Below are 15592 nucleotides of genomic sequence, written 5' to 3'. Positions count from 1 at the left end.
TGTTACCTGGGAGAAGAGACCGACCCCACCTCGCTACACCCTCCTTCCAGGCAGTTGTAGAGAGCGAGAAGGTCTCCCCTCAGCCTCCTTTTCTCCAGGCTAAACCCCCCCAGGTCCCTCAGCCGCTCCTCATCACACTTGTGCTCCAGACCCTTCATCACCTTCGTTGCCCTTGCACGGCCTGTTTGGGAGAGGGATGCTCCAACACGTCGCTGGGCTGGTGGGGGACGTGGACCAAGGATTTGGCAGGATGGGGGGAAGAGGGGGAAAGAAAAAAGCCCCAAGTGGGCCCGGGGGAAGTGGCCAAGGGTGAAACGACGTGGCTGTGACGGTTACCGCCGTTGCTGCGAGCTGGGGCAGGTCACTTGCCAACGCACAGGAAGGCGTGAGGGGTTTGCAGAAGGGAAATGAGGACACGGACGTTGCCTCAGGAGCTGCCACGAGCCCTGGGGGAGCCTGGGGAGGAGCAGAGCCGCTGGGACGAGGGGAGCGGAGTGCTGTGGGACGGCCAGGAGACCCCACAAAGCAGCATGAACCTGCTCCTGGGCACCATCCTGCTGCTCCTGCTGCTGCCTGGTGAGTGGTGGGTGAGGGGGACATGGGCACCCCCGGTGGGGTGGGGGGGGGTGCGTGGGCTTGGAGAGGGAGATTTCACCATGGGAAAGAGTTGACCCAAAATGTGGTGGGGCCAGAAGGGATTGTCCCCCCTGGGATGTGCCAAGAGCTGGCAGAGGTGAATGGAGCTGAGGGTTTGCTGCTGGGGGCTGTTTTAAAACCCCAGACCAGCAGCCCAGGGTCCCTTCCACGAGCCACCCGGGGGAGGGGCTGGACACGGTGACATGTCACCGCAGGCACGGTGGCTTTGCCTTCCAGCCCTGATGGCTGCCCGCTTGCTTTTCGAAGCCCGGGTAACTGTGGGGCTGCTCCCTTCGAACCCGGCAGCTGCCAGATCCTCCCGCGTCCCCCTTCCCCCGTGGGCAGGAGGAGGGCTGACCCCACATGTGGGGGGGCTTTCCCCCCATTTCCCCACATGCTCTTCTTCCAGATGCTGCTGGGGGAGAGGAGAGCTGTGCCGGTGAGTGGTCCCCCCCATCCCTGCCCTCGCCCCGGTGCCATGGCACCCAGCGGTCACCCCGCTGCCCTCCTCCCCAGCCCTGAGGCGGGGTGACAGGCACCACTGGTGCTGCGACATGGTGGTGGAGTCGGAGGAGCGAGGCGATGGCACCCCCGGCCCCGACTTGCCCCGGCGTTGCCCGGAGCTGGGGCGCTCGGGCAGCCCTGCTTGCGCCTGCCTGCGGGAGCGCTGGCTCAGGTAGTGGGCAGGGGTGGCCATGGCGGGGTCTGGGGGCTCAGCCCCCCGCGGGCCCCTGGTCCCACAGCCCTCCTGCCCCACAGGCTGCTGCAGGCGGCGGGGCCGGCGCTGCGCGACGGGCTGGCCGGGCTGAAGGTGCTGCTCCTGAACGTCAGCGGGGCCATCACCGACGATGTCCTCATCACCTTTTCCCCCACGGAGGTGAGATGAGCTCCTCTCCTTCACTCAGAAGGCCCTGTGCCTTCCAAGCATCCCTCAGCCCCTGCCCCGGGCTCGGCGGGCCATGGCGTGCTCTTCTTCCACCCTGCTCCACGATTGCGTCATGGACCCACGTCAGCTTTAGCGTCCTTTGGCAAGGAGTCACGAGAAATGGTGCTTGGGAGGGAAGAGCTCCCCTGAGGAGCCGTCCAAACAGCAGGCAGGTGGTCATGGTGAGGGGAGGAGGAGGAACGTGTGGGGCTTTGCCAGGGGAGGTTCAGGTTGGACATTAGGAAGCATTTCTTCTCAGCAAGGGTCATTAGCCATTGGAAGGGGCTGCCCAGGGAGGTGGTGGAGTCACCATCTCTGGAGGGGTTTAAGAAAAGACTGGACATGGCACTTAGTGCCCTGGTCTAGTTGCCATGGTGGTGTCAGGGCAATGGTTGGACTCGATGATCCCAGAGGGCTCTTCCAACCTGACTGATTCTGTGATTCTGTGATTCTGTGGGCCTTGTGCCTCCTGCCCACCCCCAGGCTCTCCCACTCTCTGGATGTTCCAGGGGATCACGTCCCATGGGGTGATTGTGGGTTGGGGCTCTCCTGGGAGCTCTGCCCCTTCAGTGCGGGGAATGAGGTTCTCCCCTTCTGCCCTTGGGGCTCCTGATGATGTTGCTGAGCAAAACCCACCCAGGCAGGGCTGAATTTGTGCCTGGAGCAAGGTTGGTGGGTGCCACACAGAGGGGTGACACTGCCAGCAAGCAACCCCCGACCGCTGTTCTCTGCCGCAGGGCCCCAGGGTGCCGAACGTGATGGAGACGGGGAAGGCAGGCAAAATCCAGCTCCCCAGGGAGATATTCCAGGCCCTGAGCAGCCGGACAGCACGCGTGGTGGTGACGGTCCTCAACATCCAGCAGCTTGGCATGTTCGAGGTACGAGGTGGCACGGCTGGCATCCCTCCGTCCGCCGGCACTCGCTGCCTGCCAGCTCGGCTCAGGCAGGGTTGTCCCCACGCAGGAGGTCAACCAGACAGGGCAGGTCCTGGATGACACCGTGGTGGGCATCACGGTGGGGGAGACCAGCATCTCCGGGCTGCGGGACCCGGTGCAGCTCACCTTCGCCCACGAGCAGCTGCCACGAGTAAGCCAGCCGTGCCCTCCCTCTGTCTCTCCTCCGGTGCCCCTCACCGTGGCGCCGGCTGACGCCGCTCTCTCCCCTTGCAGGGTGTCACCCCACAATGTGTCTTCTGGGATCCCAGCAGAGGTATTCTGGTTCTCGGTGGGGCCGGGCGCGGGGCCGGGCGCGGGTGCTTTGCCCGGCGCTCACGGCCGTCGCCCCGTGCCCGTCGCAGGGCAGGCAGGAGGCTGGAGCAGCAGCGGATGTGTCACGCAGCCCGGGGACAAGGGGACCGTCTGCTCCTGTGACCATCTCACCTTCTTCACCCTCCTCCTGGTGACGACCCCACTCCCCGCAGCTCCTGCTCGTACCCTGCCGCCTCGGTGGCCCCTCGGGTGTCACCAGTAGCTGCACAGGGACAGTTGTAGCTGCTCCCAGGCAAGCCCAGCTCCCAAAACCAAGCCCAGCCCCAGCTCAGGATGGTGGCAGCAGCTCAGCAGAGTGGGTACGGGGTGGAAACAGCCCCCAGCCTAGTGCAGGCTCTGGAGCAGCTTGAGGTCCCATCTCCAGGTGGAGGCTCCCAGGAGGGTGCTCATGGTGGTCCATTGTAGCCTTCACTCATCCCTCACCCCACCCCAGGGAGCATCTCCTCTGAGCCACCACTGCCCCGCTCCCCCTGAAGACCTTCTGTGGGGACAGACCAGGGGCTTGTGTGGGGTCGCTGCAGCAGCCCACCGGGGTTATCATCAGCCCCGTGGCTCTGGTAGCCACAGTGGGGTTTTCTAGGTTGGTCCAGGGCCTGTCTAATTCAACATGCGTGTGTTTGGCAGCACCCAGCTCTGGACGGGTCCACAGCACAAGCCTTGATGGCTGTTGCCACCGCTGGCTGCGGAGTAGCCATGGCTTTCTCCATCTTCACCATCGCCTTCTGCATCTTCCTAAGGTAGGATGTGCCAGCAGCTCCTCAGGCTGGGGGAGACGCGGGTCAATTCCAGTGCCTCTGCATGAACCTGCTGTGATATTGCATGGGGCCCTGCTCAGCTGTGACACCCCCCCCCCCCTTTTCTGCTCCCTCTGGGGATGCTCAGGTGCAGGCTCAGGTCTGAGGAGACCCTTCGTGTCAACCTAGGGCTGCACATGAACCTCGTGGGCAGCCTGCTCCTCCTCAACCTGGCCTTCCTGCTCAACAGCAGGCTCTCTGGTGGGACCCAGCTGGGGACCTGCAAGTTCCTGGGGGGGCTCACCCACTACTGCCTGCTCTGCTGTTTCACCTGGATGGCGCTGGAGGGCTGTCACCTCTACCTCCTCTTCGTCAAGGTCCTCGGCACCTACATCCACCACTACCTGGTGAAGCTGTGCCTGGTTGGCTGGGGTGAGCACAATCAGCCTGGGCGAGAGCTGGGGGGAGAGGGGAGCAGTGGGTTACGACCAGAGGGGGAACAGGGTGATGCAGTGATGGGCAGAGAGCGAGCAAGCCCTCATCCTGCCCACAGCTCTTCCAAATGCCATGGTCAGGGCTGGGAAGTGTCTTACATGGGCTTGGTGCACCAAATTTAGGGCAGCACCTGTAGGCACTTTCCATCCTGCTGGGGACCAGCCTCCTGCTCATCAAGTAGGTGATGTCCTCTGGGGTCTTTCTCCACCCATTGCCAGCCCTCCACGGGCACCTTGGGGGGGGCACCGGAGCAGATGAACCCACAGAGAGGTTGGGGGACACCCTGAGCCCTGCCACCCAGCGCTGCCCTTCCCTCTTCACATCATGTCTCAACAGCAACTGTTGTTCCCCCTGGCACTTGTGCAACCTCAGTGGGTCCCTAAGCCCCATCTTCCCAGAGGTCAGCATGTCCAAGCTGACCACCTCGCCCACCGCTTGCCTTTCTGGCCTCCTCCACGTGTCTCCCTTGTTCTTCCAGGCTTCCCCGCTCTCGTGGTGGGGGTGGCAGGAGTGATTGGCAGCTATGGATCATACAGCATCCAGACCACGGACCACCAGGTCATAGCCCACCTGTGAGTGCACCACTGCCCACAGGGCTTAGGTGGCCCTTTGGCATGGGGAGCGGTAACCCGGTCCTGCCGGGAGCGCGGCGGCGGGGGGTTGTGCCCACCCTGCTCAGCTTTACGCCGTGCTTCCGCTTCCCTAATTACAATTACAACACAGCTTTCTACAGCTGTGGTAACCACCACCACCCCTTGTGCCGAGCCTCCTTGGTCATGCCCACAGGCCTCCAGGTCATGGAGGGACATCCAAGGTCCACCTGGAGCTTTCCCCGGCTTCCTCCCAGCTGAGCAACCCAAGGGCAGTGGATCTGCACCACTGTCCCTCCTGCTTCACCTTGGCCTTGGAAAACCCCACCAACACAAGGGTGTCCTTGCGTCCCAAAACACATCCGCCTGGGGAGGCTCCCATGGGTGCTGCCGGGGCTAGCAGAGCCGCTGGAGGCATTGTGATTGTCTCTTTTCAGGTGCTGGATCACTTCCAAATATCTCTTGGTCCACTACATCACCAACTGTGCCTACTTCGGCCTCATCTTCCTCTTCAACATGGCTGTCTTCGGGGTCGTGACCCAGAAGAGCTGCTGCCTGCAGGGAACGGGCACAGTGCAGGGGGACCGCAAGGCCTGGAAGGTGGTCTTCATGGCGATGGGGCTCTTCTGCCTGCTGGGAGCCACCTGGGCGCTGGCGTTCCTCACCCATGGCACCTCCTCTGCGCCCGTGCTCTACCTCTTCACCATCCTCAACTCCCTCCAAGGTCAGGGCTGGCTCTGAGCTGGGATCCCAGGGCTCGGGTGGGGAAGATGGAGGAGGCAGGAGCCACCCTGGCGGTGGGTTGACCAGGGGTCCCAAGGTACCAGCGCCTTCCCAGCACTGTCATGCCCTCCCCTTTGGCAGGGCATGTCAAGCAGCAGGTCCCAGTCACCAGTGTGGAGCTGGTCATGGCTCCCAACCGTGTCCGCTCCACCAAGGGTGGTTTTCCTCTAGGGAAGCCATTCCTTAGCAGAAGAACAGGGACATGATCCACCCACGTCCCAGCCAAATTGCTCACCTGAAGCATGGGGAGACCCTCCTGTGGGAGCAGGAGTGAGCTGGGGGAACCCCCTGGAAGTGGCAGGGAAGCACCAGCAGCATCCTGGCAGGATGCTTCCCACCATCTCCTGCTGCTGCTGAGTGTCTGCCTTCCTTTCCCTGCAGGAATCTTCATATTCATCTGGCTGGTCGTCCTCTACTACCCAAAGACGAAGGAGACCACTGGCTCCCTCTCCCACATCATCAGACACGATAAAACCACCACGGCCTCCCAGGACTAGCTGCTGGTTGGACCTCCCTCCCTGCCTGCACGTGCACTCGCTGAGAGCAAGCTTCAATCCCAGCAGATGCAGCTTCCCCATGGATGACAAGGGCTCAGTTTACCGTGCCTCAGTTTACCCTTCAGTGGGACCTGCAGTACATCCCTCCTGCAAAATATACGCTGGGGCCAGCAATGATTTCTGCGAGGACACCGTGCTTCAGCCAGACTTACGCACGCAGCCGCCTCGCAGGGAAAACCCTCGTCTTCTCCTTGTCTGTGTGTTAGTATTAAATCTTCGCCGGCTGTCTGAGCACTACGGATTTAGTCTTTGATACTTATGATGTTGTACCAGCACCAGTGTGGCCAGCAGGACCAGGGCAGGGATTGTCCCCCTGTACTCGGCACTGGTGAGGCCGCACCTCGAATCCTGGGTGCAGTTTTAGGCCCCTCACGACAAGAAAGACCTTGAGGTGCTGGAGCGAGTCCAGAGAAGGGCAACGAAGGTGGTGAAGGGTCTGGAGCACAAGTGTGATGGGGAGCGGCTGAGGGACCTGGGGGGGTTTAGCCTGGAGAAAAGGAGGCTGAGGGGAGACCTTCTCACTCTCTACAACTGCCTGAAAGGAGGGTGTAGCGAGGGGGGGTCGGTCTCTTCTCCCAGGTAACAAGTGACAGAACGAGAGGAAACTGCCTCAAGTTGTGCCAGGGGAGGTTTAGGTTGGAGATCGGGGACAATTTCTTCATGGAAAGGGTTATCAGGCACTGGGACAGGCTGCCCAGGGCAGTGGTGGAGTCCCCATCCCTGGGGGGATTTAAAAGCCGTGTAGATGTGGTGCTGAGGGACATGGGTTAGTGGTGGCCTTGGCAGGGCTGCGTTAACGATTGGACTCGATGGTCTTAAAGGTCCTTCCCAACCAAAATGATTCTATGAATATTGTTTGTTATTTGCTTTACATTAGGGATGTATTTATGGGCAAAAGTCTTGCTGGCAATTTGTCGTCATTCAGAAGAAATCTATGGGCACGTGTGTGTACACATGCTCACGCACGCCCAGAGCAGCCCTGTCTCTGCTCATACCCCATCTGCGTCACACAGAACCACGCAACGTCCAGCTTTGGTGGGCAAGTATCTAGTGTGGGTACTTCCATCTCCCCACTCACCTGGGCGACTCTCTGGGGGAGGAGGAAAGCAGGAGGAAGGAACCTCCCACCCCTCTCCTGCACTCCAGGTTTCGGGAAATTCATTCTCTACAGATGAGATCATTTTAGAAATGATCTCGCAGCAGGGTCTACCCTGCCAAAACCAACCACCAGCCCAGGGTAAGGAAGCCTTTGGGCAAAAACCTAGTTGCTCCCTCTCCTCTCCACCATCTCTAGGCCAAGCCCAGAGGCAGGACTCACTGCTGCTGGATCCTGCAGAGCCCAGCAGCAAGCCCTCCCCTGCCAGAGCTGCTCCTGCACCCCAACTTTCCTGCCTCCATGTTTTGAGTCTACAGAGTGTAGGCCAGGAGGGGACGAGAAGGTCCTAGGGATGCTACAGGGAACAGAAACACTCTGATGTGACTCATCCTTCAAGCACTAACCATCGCCTTCTTCCCAAAAAAAACCCTGTAAAGACACAGGCAAGAGCTTCTCTGCTACTGCCACGTTTATTTGGAAACAGCCGGTTCCTACACCGCTCGCCGCCTCGCGCCGACGGCCGCCGCAGCCGCGGTGAGCAGGCTGAGCACACACAGCAGGATAAGGGCCCCCGGGAGCCATGGGTTGTGTCCTGCTGAAGAGAAGAAAGGTTGGTTACACATCTGGGTCCCCTGAGCCGGTGCTGAGCCCTGGCATGGCATCTCCTGGCTGGGGCCAGACTCAGGGGAGGTCACCTCCGGTGAAGGGTAAGAGCCACCGGAGCTGGGGGTGCTTCGGGGCCCTGAGAGCACTAACAGGACTTGGTCACCCCAACTGGCCTCACCTGGGGCCTCCACCCACACCCACTGCCCAGGGGCTCCATTTAGCTCGGCATTCATGCCTGGCTGGAGCTATGCTGTAGGTGGGCTTACCCCCAGCCCTGGTCCTGGACCTCCTTGGATGCCCTGGATTGACCTCGGTGCTCCAAAGGAGCCTGCCTTGCTCATTGATGTGGAGGTCCAGCGTGAAAACCCAGCCTTCCTCGCATGGGGTGCTGCACTGACAGCCTTCTGGCTCCTGGTCCCTTCCCACCCAGCTCTCCTGCTCATCCCGACCTGTGCCTGGTACGGAGCTGCTCACTCAGAGCTAACCTCTCTGTGCTGGTTTGGCTCCTGGAGCACACCATGCATGGCCACGACACCTGGAAGACTCCACGCCTCTGTGCAGGGCAGTGATTTTAGCAGCCCTTTTGAATAACCTGGCATGGCCTAGAAAGTTGCAAGGGTCTGTGAGCTGCTCCTGCCCTCCCCAGAGGGACATACGTACCCCCCAGGTCCTGTTGGTCACTCTTGGAATGGTGGCTCTCTGCTCCCAAGGAAGGAGCAGCCAGCAGATGGATGGGCCCGTAGGAGACAATCTTATTGTAGTCATCCGCCAGAGCCCGCTTGCTCCTCCAGTGCCTGGGGCATTGCTGTCAACAAAGCCAAGGGAAGGGTGATGGAACCAGAGGGCAGCGGGGAAGCCCACTCCGGGGGGCAAGAGCTGTCCTGGAGGTCTCCCCCTGGCAGAGGCACAGTTGGGGCTGCAGCCTGGGAGCAGTCAAGACCCCAGAGCATGAGAGGAGCTGGTTCCTGAAGGACCTTAGCCTGCTCTTCCCCAAGTCCTAGCTTAAACCTCTCCTCCTGCAAATACCCAGAGGGAAGAGGGAAAGGAGCTCTCTGGTGGGTTCAAGCCCTCATACCTTTAGTTCAGGGTGCTGGGGTGAGCTCCTGCTGCTGGGAGATGTTTATTGTGCTGGGGCACCTGAAACCAGAGCAGTGCCCCTTCTCCAAACAGCAGGCCAAGGGAAGGGAGGTCCCTCTGACTGGCCAGGGCATGGTGCAGATCGCCAGGAGAGCTCACCTTGGCACAGGGCTCCAGGCTGCCGGGGAGACAGAGCCGGACACGGCAGTGCAAGAACACCTCGGGGTAACCAACAAACCGAAACATCTGGAAGCTGAACTTGGCGGTAGTGCTCTCTCCAATGGCGTTCAGGTATGTCACCGTCTCGTCGTGGGGACACCTGGGACACAATGGCTGAGTCAGCAGGTGGCAAACGATGGGGAGGATCCCAGCCTGGGACAGCAGAGCACAGAGGGACCAGGTGCAGCCCCCAAGCTTTGCTGAACAGGACTATTTCTATCTCGGTGCTGGTGGGGATGCCTTTCCTTGGCACCCTCGTGCTGAGCTCACGGAGGAGCTGCCACCAGCACGAGGAGCTGGCTCGTGTCTTGCTCTGTGGGGTGGAGTGAGCCTGGTTGTGGCTCCTGCTTCCCAGATATCCACGTTACTGGCCTTAGCTTGACTGCAGCCACCTCTAATGCAAGCTCTCAGCAGAGACCTCTCTGCACATCCCAGCAAGGTCCCCCTCTCCCCTCCTTGCCCTTTGCCTCCCCAGCTGGCCAGGAGCGATGCTAGAGGGAAGGCAGCACTATTGGCAGCAGAGCAGGGTCAGGAGAGAGGGCCCAGTTCAGATCAGTTAGGGGGCTCATCTATGGGGCTGTTCCACCTAGTCAATGACGGTGTCCACCATAGGTTCCACCTATGAGCAATGATGGTGTCATGGCTCATTGCTCCCTTCTAGCACCCAGCAAAGAAACACGACTGTGCTCATGGTACAAGGAGACCAGACGTGCTAGGACCACTCCACTCACCCCTTCTCAATGAGCTTGTGCCGCACGTCCTGGTAGGGATCCATGCTTGGCGTGGCCCAGCAGTCCTCAACGCTCAGCAGGAAGTACTTGAGCTGGTGCTGTCCTTCTATCTTCAGCAGGACATAGAGCGTGTCCGTGACAGGGATGGCCACGATCGGCAGGTGATAGGGCTGGAGGTAAGAGGGGGTCTTGTACAGTCTCATGCTGACGTTGAAGTGTCCTTCTCTGACCATGAACTGCACCAGCCTGACAGGAGAGCAGGAGAGCTCATGAGCAGAACGAGAAGGCAGGAAGGACGTAGCACAAGTCAGGGCACTGGCGCAGGTGCACTGACTCTGGACGTGTCTCTGCTCCTGAGTGGAGCCTTGTGAGAGCCAGACCCTGAGCTGCCTCCCAGTTGGTACGTCCGCGCCGTGTGCGGGTTGAGGCAAGGAGCTCCAGGGGCTCCCACTGACCTGCTGGCCACTGAGGGCTACAAGAAAGGCAACCCAGGGGGTCCTAACCTGCACCTCCAGAGGGGCCTAGTGGGGGCACCTTCCAGTTCCCACCCTTTATTTTTTGGTGAGCTGGTTTCAAGCAGTGAGGACAGGAGAGGGGTAGGTTGTGCGTGCTCCTCTTTGGCTCCATCCCAGGCCCAAACCTTGTGTTGAAAAACTACGTTGATAAGAGAAAGGGAAGCACCCTGACGTGGCATTGCTCTCAGAGCTCTCCAGTGGCTCCCCAGGGCCTTCGCAGATCATCTCATCGAAGGCATCTCTTTTTCTGCAAGCTCACAGAAGCTCAGCAGCAAGGTGAAGAGGGACCACTCACTTGTCAACAGCAGTGAGAGCGAAGGGCAGTTTCACCACCTGCTCGTAGGCGTAGACGCAGAGGAAATGCACCTCCAGCTGAAAACTCCGAGAGATCACCCCCCCGCGTACTTCCCGCTCGGACTCAATGGCATTGGAGTACGACACGTGGGAGCCATTTTGCTGCAACGACACAAAAACCAAGTCTCCAGACCATGTCTAAGTCCATACACAGAGCTCCAAGCTCCAGTTCAGGTGGTGCAACTCAGCTACAGCTGCTCCAGGCCTCCTGGATACCTGCCGGGGTTTTTGCTCAAGCCCCCTGTCCAGGGGCTACTGGCAACCATCACTGGAGTAGGCAGGAGTCAGCACACCGACCACAGGTGAGGGCCCTCCTGTGCAATGCAGAGCTGGAGCACCAGTTCCTCTGCACCCTCCCTCATGAATCAAATGAGGGACCAAGGGGCTATAGCCAGGGCTGCAGAGGATGCTGCCAGGAAGCCAAGGGCTGTTATCAGCTAGTAAAGAGCACACTGAGACTTCCATGCTCTGCTGAATGAGACAAGACGTGCTGCCAGCAGGGGTTGGTGGAGGCAGAAGAGCTTTCTGACAGCCCCCAGAGAAGCCTTCCGAGGGGAACAAGAACTTTACAGCACCCAGATATAAAAGGAAAAGCGTCTGGGGCTTCCCCTTGCTGTCCCCACTCAGCATGTCTGCTCTTCTCATGGCTTCAGAGCTATGCAGAGAGGCTCTGCTGGATCCTCACCTGAATTATTGATCCACAAGCAGTGTGGTTTTCACCTGTGAGAGTGGCTGCAAAAAACAGCTCGCCTTCTTCTTCCCTTTCTGAGACCTTGCATGCCTGGTTCTTCAAGTGGACAAGCTCCCGGGGGATTTTCAAGAGTTCAAAGACCTCCTTCCTCACCATCATCTTCATGTGCTCTTCCTCGCAGGCCAACTTCAGTACCACATCTGGGGGAAAAAGCCATCTGCAATAGCAATAAGGAAGAAGCCTGAAGGAGCCCTAGGTCAGCTATGGGATGGCACAGTCCTGCTGAGCTCAACAGACCCTCATCCCAGCCTTGTTGGAGGCTGCTGGTAGGGCTCTTCAGAGGCACTGGGCAAAAGACAAGCCTTTGGGAAGGTGCAGAAGTTAATGTGGGTCTGTCATTTTGTACTGGTTGCCTAAGACCTCCACAAGTCCATGGCCACCGCTACTCTGAACAGACACAGTCCTTAAGCTCAAGACATCAAAGGCAGATGTCGTGGGTCTGGCCCCTTTTGAGGGCTGTCTACAGAATCACTGTGGTCTGCCAAGGGCACCAGACAGGGACAGTGATCCTCTCTTTCAGATGAAGAAAGTTTTTGACCAGCGTCAAAAACTCCTTGGAAGGAGCCTTCACTATAGCCATGCTGGAGTGCACGTGGTTGTGCCAGGACTGCGAGGCAGCTGTGCTCCGCAGCATGCCCTGCTGTCCTGACACGGCTACACCATGGCACAGCTTCTTGACAGCCAAGGTTTCCTTCTTACAGGAATTAAGACTTTTGGGGAGGGAGAAAACAGCCTGTGACTAGGTCTTGTACCAATGTGTAGTCAGGTGGTGGGTAATGCACCTGAACCAGGAGCTGGGACATGCTCCTGGAGCCTGCCATGGAGAGCAATGGTAACATCAGTGTTCTGTGCTCATCACCCTTCCCTCTGGTGCCTGTGGACAGACTGGGAAGGACTCACCAGCATCGCCAGCCCTACCTTGGCAGAATGCCCCTGTGAAGCCTGGTCTGCAGCTGCAAACTGGTCTGTCCTCCATCACCTGGCAGTGCCCCTGGTGCTGGCATGGGTTTGGCAGGCAGGTGTCCAGGCTCCTCTTGAGACCGAGAGCAACCCCTCGCCTCGGGCTGTGTGGGCTCACCAGCTCACCTGCAGCAAAGGAAAGGCGAGTGAGCTGAAATGCAGCAAGAATATCTCCCCTACGAGAGATGCGAGAGTGAACTTGCCCCACGGCGTAAAGCCTTGCCCAGCTTGCAAGGGCTGAGATCCTCACTTAGAGCCACAGCAGGCATCTGAGGAAGAACCTGCCATCTCAACTTGCCTGGGAGGACGTGACTGAGAGCCTGGGAGACCTCCTCAGCATGGCCATAACCTGGATCAGAGCTATGGAGCCTGCCACCAGCTAGCAAGGAGAGTGGTGGCATGTCACAGCACCTCTGCCCATCTCCATGGGTTATATACCGTACACAGGTGGGATGGAGAGCCTGAGGTCTCTGCCTATTTTGTTGGCTCTTGCACCCCCGTTCCTGCCCCCTCTGAGCCCTGCTCTGTTGTGCCCCCTTAGCACCATTCAGCGGTGCCTGGAAGGAGGAACCTGGACACGGATCAGGTGAGGGTCTGACCTCTCCTTTCCACACTACCTGTCTGTGACCCAGCAGAGACAGTGTACAGGGAGACTCACTCTTGTTGCCTTTGCAGCCAGCCAGGCAGAGGGCAGAGACCAGCAGCAAACATCTCACGATCCTTTCCTGGAAAAACAAGCAGGCTCTGGGTAACTTGGGTTTTCAACACGCTCGCGGGAGATGCTTGCAGTCATTCGGAAAGAGCCAACACTCAAGCATGGGTCTGATAATTTCTATACTGTATTTCCTCCAAAAACTCTAGGTTCGATGGCGCAAAGTCATTTCCCATCCAAAAGGGCCAGATCAGCAACGCCTTCCCCCCCCAAGCTAACACAGGGGTCAAATACTGCCCTGAATGTAGGTAGCTATTCCAGAAAGAGGGGGTGGGAGAAACCAGCCCTCGGACCTGCGGGGATGCGCTGACAGTGGTAAAGCCACATTTCAGTAAAACCGCCCAGCTGAGGCATCAGTCCAGGCTCCCCGAAGAAGAAAAGTTTCTCTCTTCCCACTATAGCTCTTTTGAAGCGTTAGGATTTGCAAAAGGATCCTCGCTTTTCCAGTAACCCATATCCATAACCAGGAGACAATGGGATAAAAAAACCCCAAAGCCTTGAACACAACTAAAATTAATGCCACAAAGCCACAGATGAAGTCGATCTCTCCCATTGGTACAGATAATGGATTTATTTAGGGAAATCAATGTCACAGTGCTGGATGAGCCCTGGACACTGGAGGCTCCTTATCAGAGACGTGGAGACGAGTCAGCCGGTGCTGGTGGCTGGGCGATGCTCTGCCACCCCGCTGCCTTGCAGGGACACCGAGAGCGGGGCAAAGCCAATGCTAAAAGCCCCGCTCTGGTCAGGCAGCACATCACGTACCCCCTTCACCCCACCCCGAGCAGTTGTGACTGCTGGACCTCCAGGTGAGGAGGGTTTATTCCCTGCTCTGCTCCCTGCTCGCTGCAGCAGTCCTGAGAGGTCCCACCAGCATCAAGATCTCACCTTGTTCTCATCCCACTTACCATCACCAAGCCACTCTGTGCTCCTCCACCCACCGCTGCCCCGGGTCGCTCTCGTGCTCCCTGCCCGGTGCCTTATATCGCCTTCCAGCAGCTCATCCTTCTCCCCCACGCAAACACGCTGCCTCCACGATTGCACAAGAGCCAGCTTAGCATCCTTCGGCAGCGGCCGGGGAGGAAAGGACTCCGTGAAAGTCCATCCTCCGGCACGGATGGCCTTTCTGATTAGCCGACGGCTCGTGAACGCTGACCCAATTCACAGCCCTGACGGGATCCCAGACGGGGGAGTATCTGCAAAAGCCCCGGAAATCTGGGGTTTTGTGCATCCAACTGGTTTTGTGGTACCTGCTTTTGACACAACAATAACAGCAGATACCACAGCGGCACACGCGAAGGCCAGATAACTGCGTGTACTGAACACGCACTTTCGTAACCACAACGTACATTTGCTTTGGCTGTTTTTTTAATGACTTCTGACACGTAAGATCTGGTGAGGAGTATCGGTGAGAGATGGAGGGATGAGGGCTTGGTCTTACCATGCTTTGGGAAACAGTAACCAGCTGCAAATAGCAGTAATCACTCAAAGTGATGCTTCTTGATATGTATTGACTACACTGTGCATCCTTAGAGCTTTAATTGCTACAGTCACCATAACATAGCAGCAAACGTGAACCATCCATCCAGGGTTTTTTCCTAACCACAACGAAAAACAGAAAACAAAAGTGTTTAGCACCTGACCCTGTTTACAGCCTAATGAACTACCAGTTAAAAAAAAAAAAAAAGAAAAAAAAAAGGCCTCCTGCCATCCCCTGCTGCCAGCTCTTGGGTGAGAATCTCTGCTTTCCATTATGTATTTTACAAAGCAAGTATCCGGGACACAAGCTTGCACAGACTTGCTCAGGGATGTAAAGGCAGTGCAGCCTGCAGGCTTAGAAAGCAACAAAGGAAAAGGTTGAGGAATGTGTGTGGGGAGCTTTTTGGGTTTTTTTGTTGTTGTGTTTTTTTTTTTTCCCAAGAGAGTGAAACTCGTGAGCCTTGTGGTTTCTAAGGGGCTGGTGGCAAAGCTGTCCTGGCACGCGGGGTTTGACTGCTTCCCCCTCATTTCACCCAAAATTCTCCCGGACACAGGGGGCTGCCACCACCAACGTGCTTTCTTCGGGGTGTCAGGAGCTCTCAGCCTGGGGCACGCTCGGGCCGGCGGGGAGGGCTGGGGCAGCACGGGATGGGCACGGGAGGAGCCCCCGGGGGCATGAGGGGGAGGGCGGGCCTAGGGCCTGCCCGGGGTGGCTGTTGAGGGGAGGCCGGGGTAGGCCGCGGGGTAGGCCCCAGGGGGAGGCCGGGGGAGAAGCGGGGTAGGCCCCAGGGGGAGGCCGGGGAGGGCCGCAGGGTGGGCCGGGGGGAGACTCGGGTTAGGCCCCGGTGGGGAGGCCGGGGAGGGCCGCAAGGTGGGCCGGGGGGAGGCCCCGAGTAGGCCCCGGGAGGAGGCCCGGGGGAGGCCGCAGTCGCCCACCGCGGCCCGCGCCGCCCCCGCGGCGGCCGTTGCCATGGTGCGCGGGCCCGGCGGTGAGCGAGCGCGGCGGGAGGAGGCCCGGGGGAGGCCGCAGTCGCCCGCCGCGGCCCGCGCCGCCGCCGCGGCTGCCGTTGCCGTGGTGCGCGGGCCCCGCGGTGAGCGAGCGCG

At 59.2% G+C, this 15592-nt stretch overlaps 2 protein-coding genes across 2 annotated transcripts; one reads left to right on the top strand and one right to left on the bottom strand.

Moving 5' to 3' along the window:
• The first annotated feature begins 530 nt into the window (after positions 1-530).
• ADGRG3 (adhesion G protein-coupled receptor G3) lies at positions 531-6125 on the top strand. Its single transcript, XM_068411595.1, has 13 exons — positions 531-576; positions 1046-1075; positions 1153-1312; positions 1396-1513; positions 2299-2439; positions 2525-2647; positions 2731-2770; positions 2859-2959; positions 3454-3566; positions 3712-3995; positions 4537-4630; positions 5086-5372; positions 5813-6125. The coding sequence occupies exons 1-13, from the start codon at positions 531-533 to the stop codon at positions 5926-5928; spliced, it is 1653 nt and encodes a 550-aa protein (XP_068267696.1). The 3' UTR covers positions 5929-6125.
• A 1442-nt stretch (positions 6126-7567) lies between these two features.
• On the bottom strand, positions 7568-15460 carry LOC137669478 (uromodulin-like). The gene is made up of 9 exons (XM_068411579.1): positions 15425-15460; positions 12956-13022; positions 12256-12423; positions 11272-11477; positions 10528-10688; positions 9718-9963; positions 8927-9086; positions 8351-8495; positions 7568-7676 (listed from the first exon to the last, which is right to left on the bottom strand). The coding sequence occupies exons 1-9, from the start codon at positions 15458-15460 to the stop codon at positions 7576-7578; spliced, it is 1290 nt and encodes a 429-aa protein (XP_068267680.1). The 3' UTR covers positions 7568-7575.
• Between the last annotated feature and the right edge of the window lie 132 nt (positions 15461-15592).

This window comes from Nyctibius grandis, chromosome 12 (genome assembly GCF_013368605.1).
Source record: "Nyctibius grandis isolate bNycGra1 chromosome 12, bNycGra1.pri, whole genome shotgun sequence".
Taxonomy (NCBI): domain Eukaryota; kingdom Metazoa; phylum Chordata; class Aves; order Nyctibiiformes; family Nyctibiidae; genus Nyctibius; species Nyctibius grandis.
Note: the sequence above shows the minus strand (reverse complement) of the source record. Positions and strands in the feature narration are given on the sequence as shown.

Excerpts from the sequence above, each read along its gene's own strand:
- ADGRG3 (XM_068411595.1), top strand. The coding sequence starts at position 531 with ATGAACCTGCTCCTGGGCACCATCCTGCTGCTCCTGCTGCTGCCTG. Across the intron at positions 2,440-2,524 it reads AGCAGCTTGGCATGTTCGAG|GAGGTCAACCAGACAGGGCA; the intron begins GTACGAGGTGGC and ends GTCCCCACGCAG. Across the intron at positions 3,996-4,536 it reads GCTGTGCCTGGTTGGCTGGG|GCTTCCCCGCTCTCGTGGTG; the intron begins GTGAGCACAATC and ends TTGTTCTTCCAG.
- LOC137669478 (XM_068411579.1), bottom strand. The coding sequence starts at position 15,460 with ATGGCAACGGCCGCCGCGGGGGCGGCGCGGGCCGCG. Across the intron at positions 9,964-10,527 it reads GCTCTCACTGCTGTTGACAA|GCTGGTGCAGTTCATGGTCA; the intron begins GTGAGTGGTCCC and ends CTCTCCTGTCAG. Across the intron at positions 9,087-9,717 it reads CACAAGCTCATTGAGAAGGG|GTGTCCCCACGACGAGACGG; the intron begins GTGAGTGGAGTG and ends ATTGTGTCCCAG.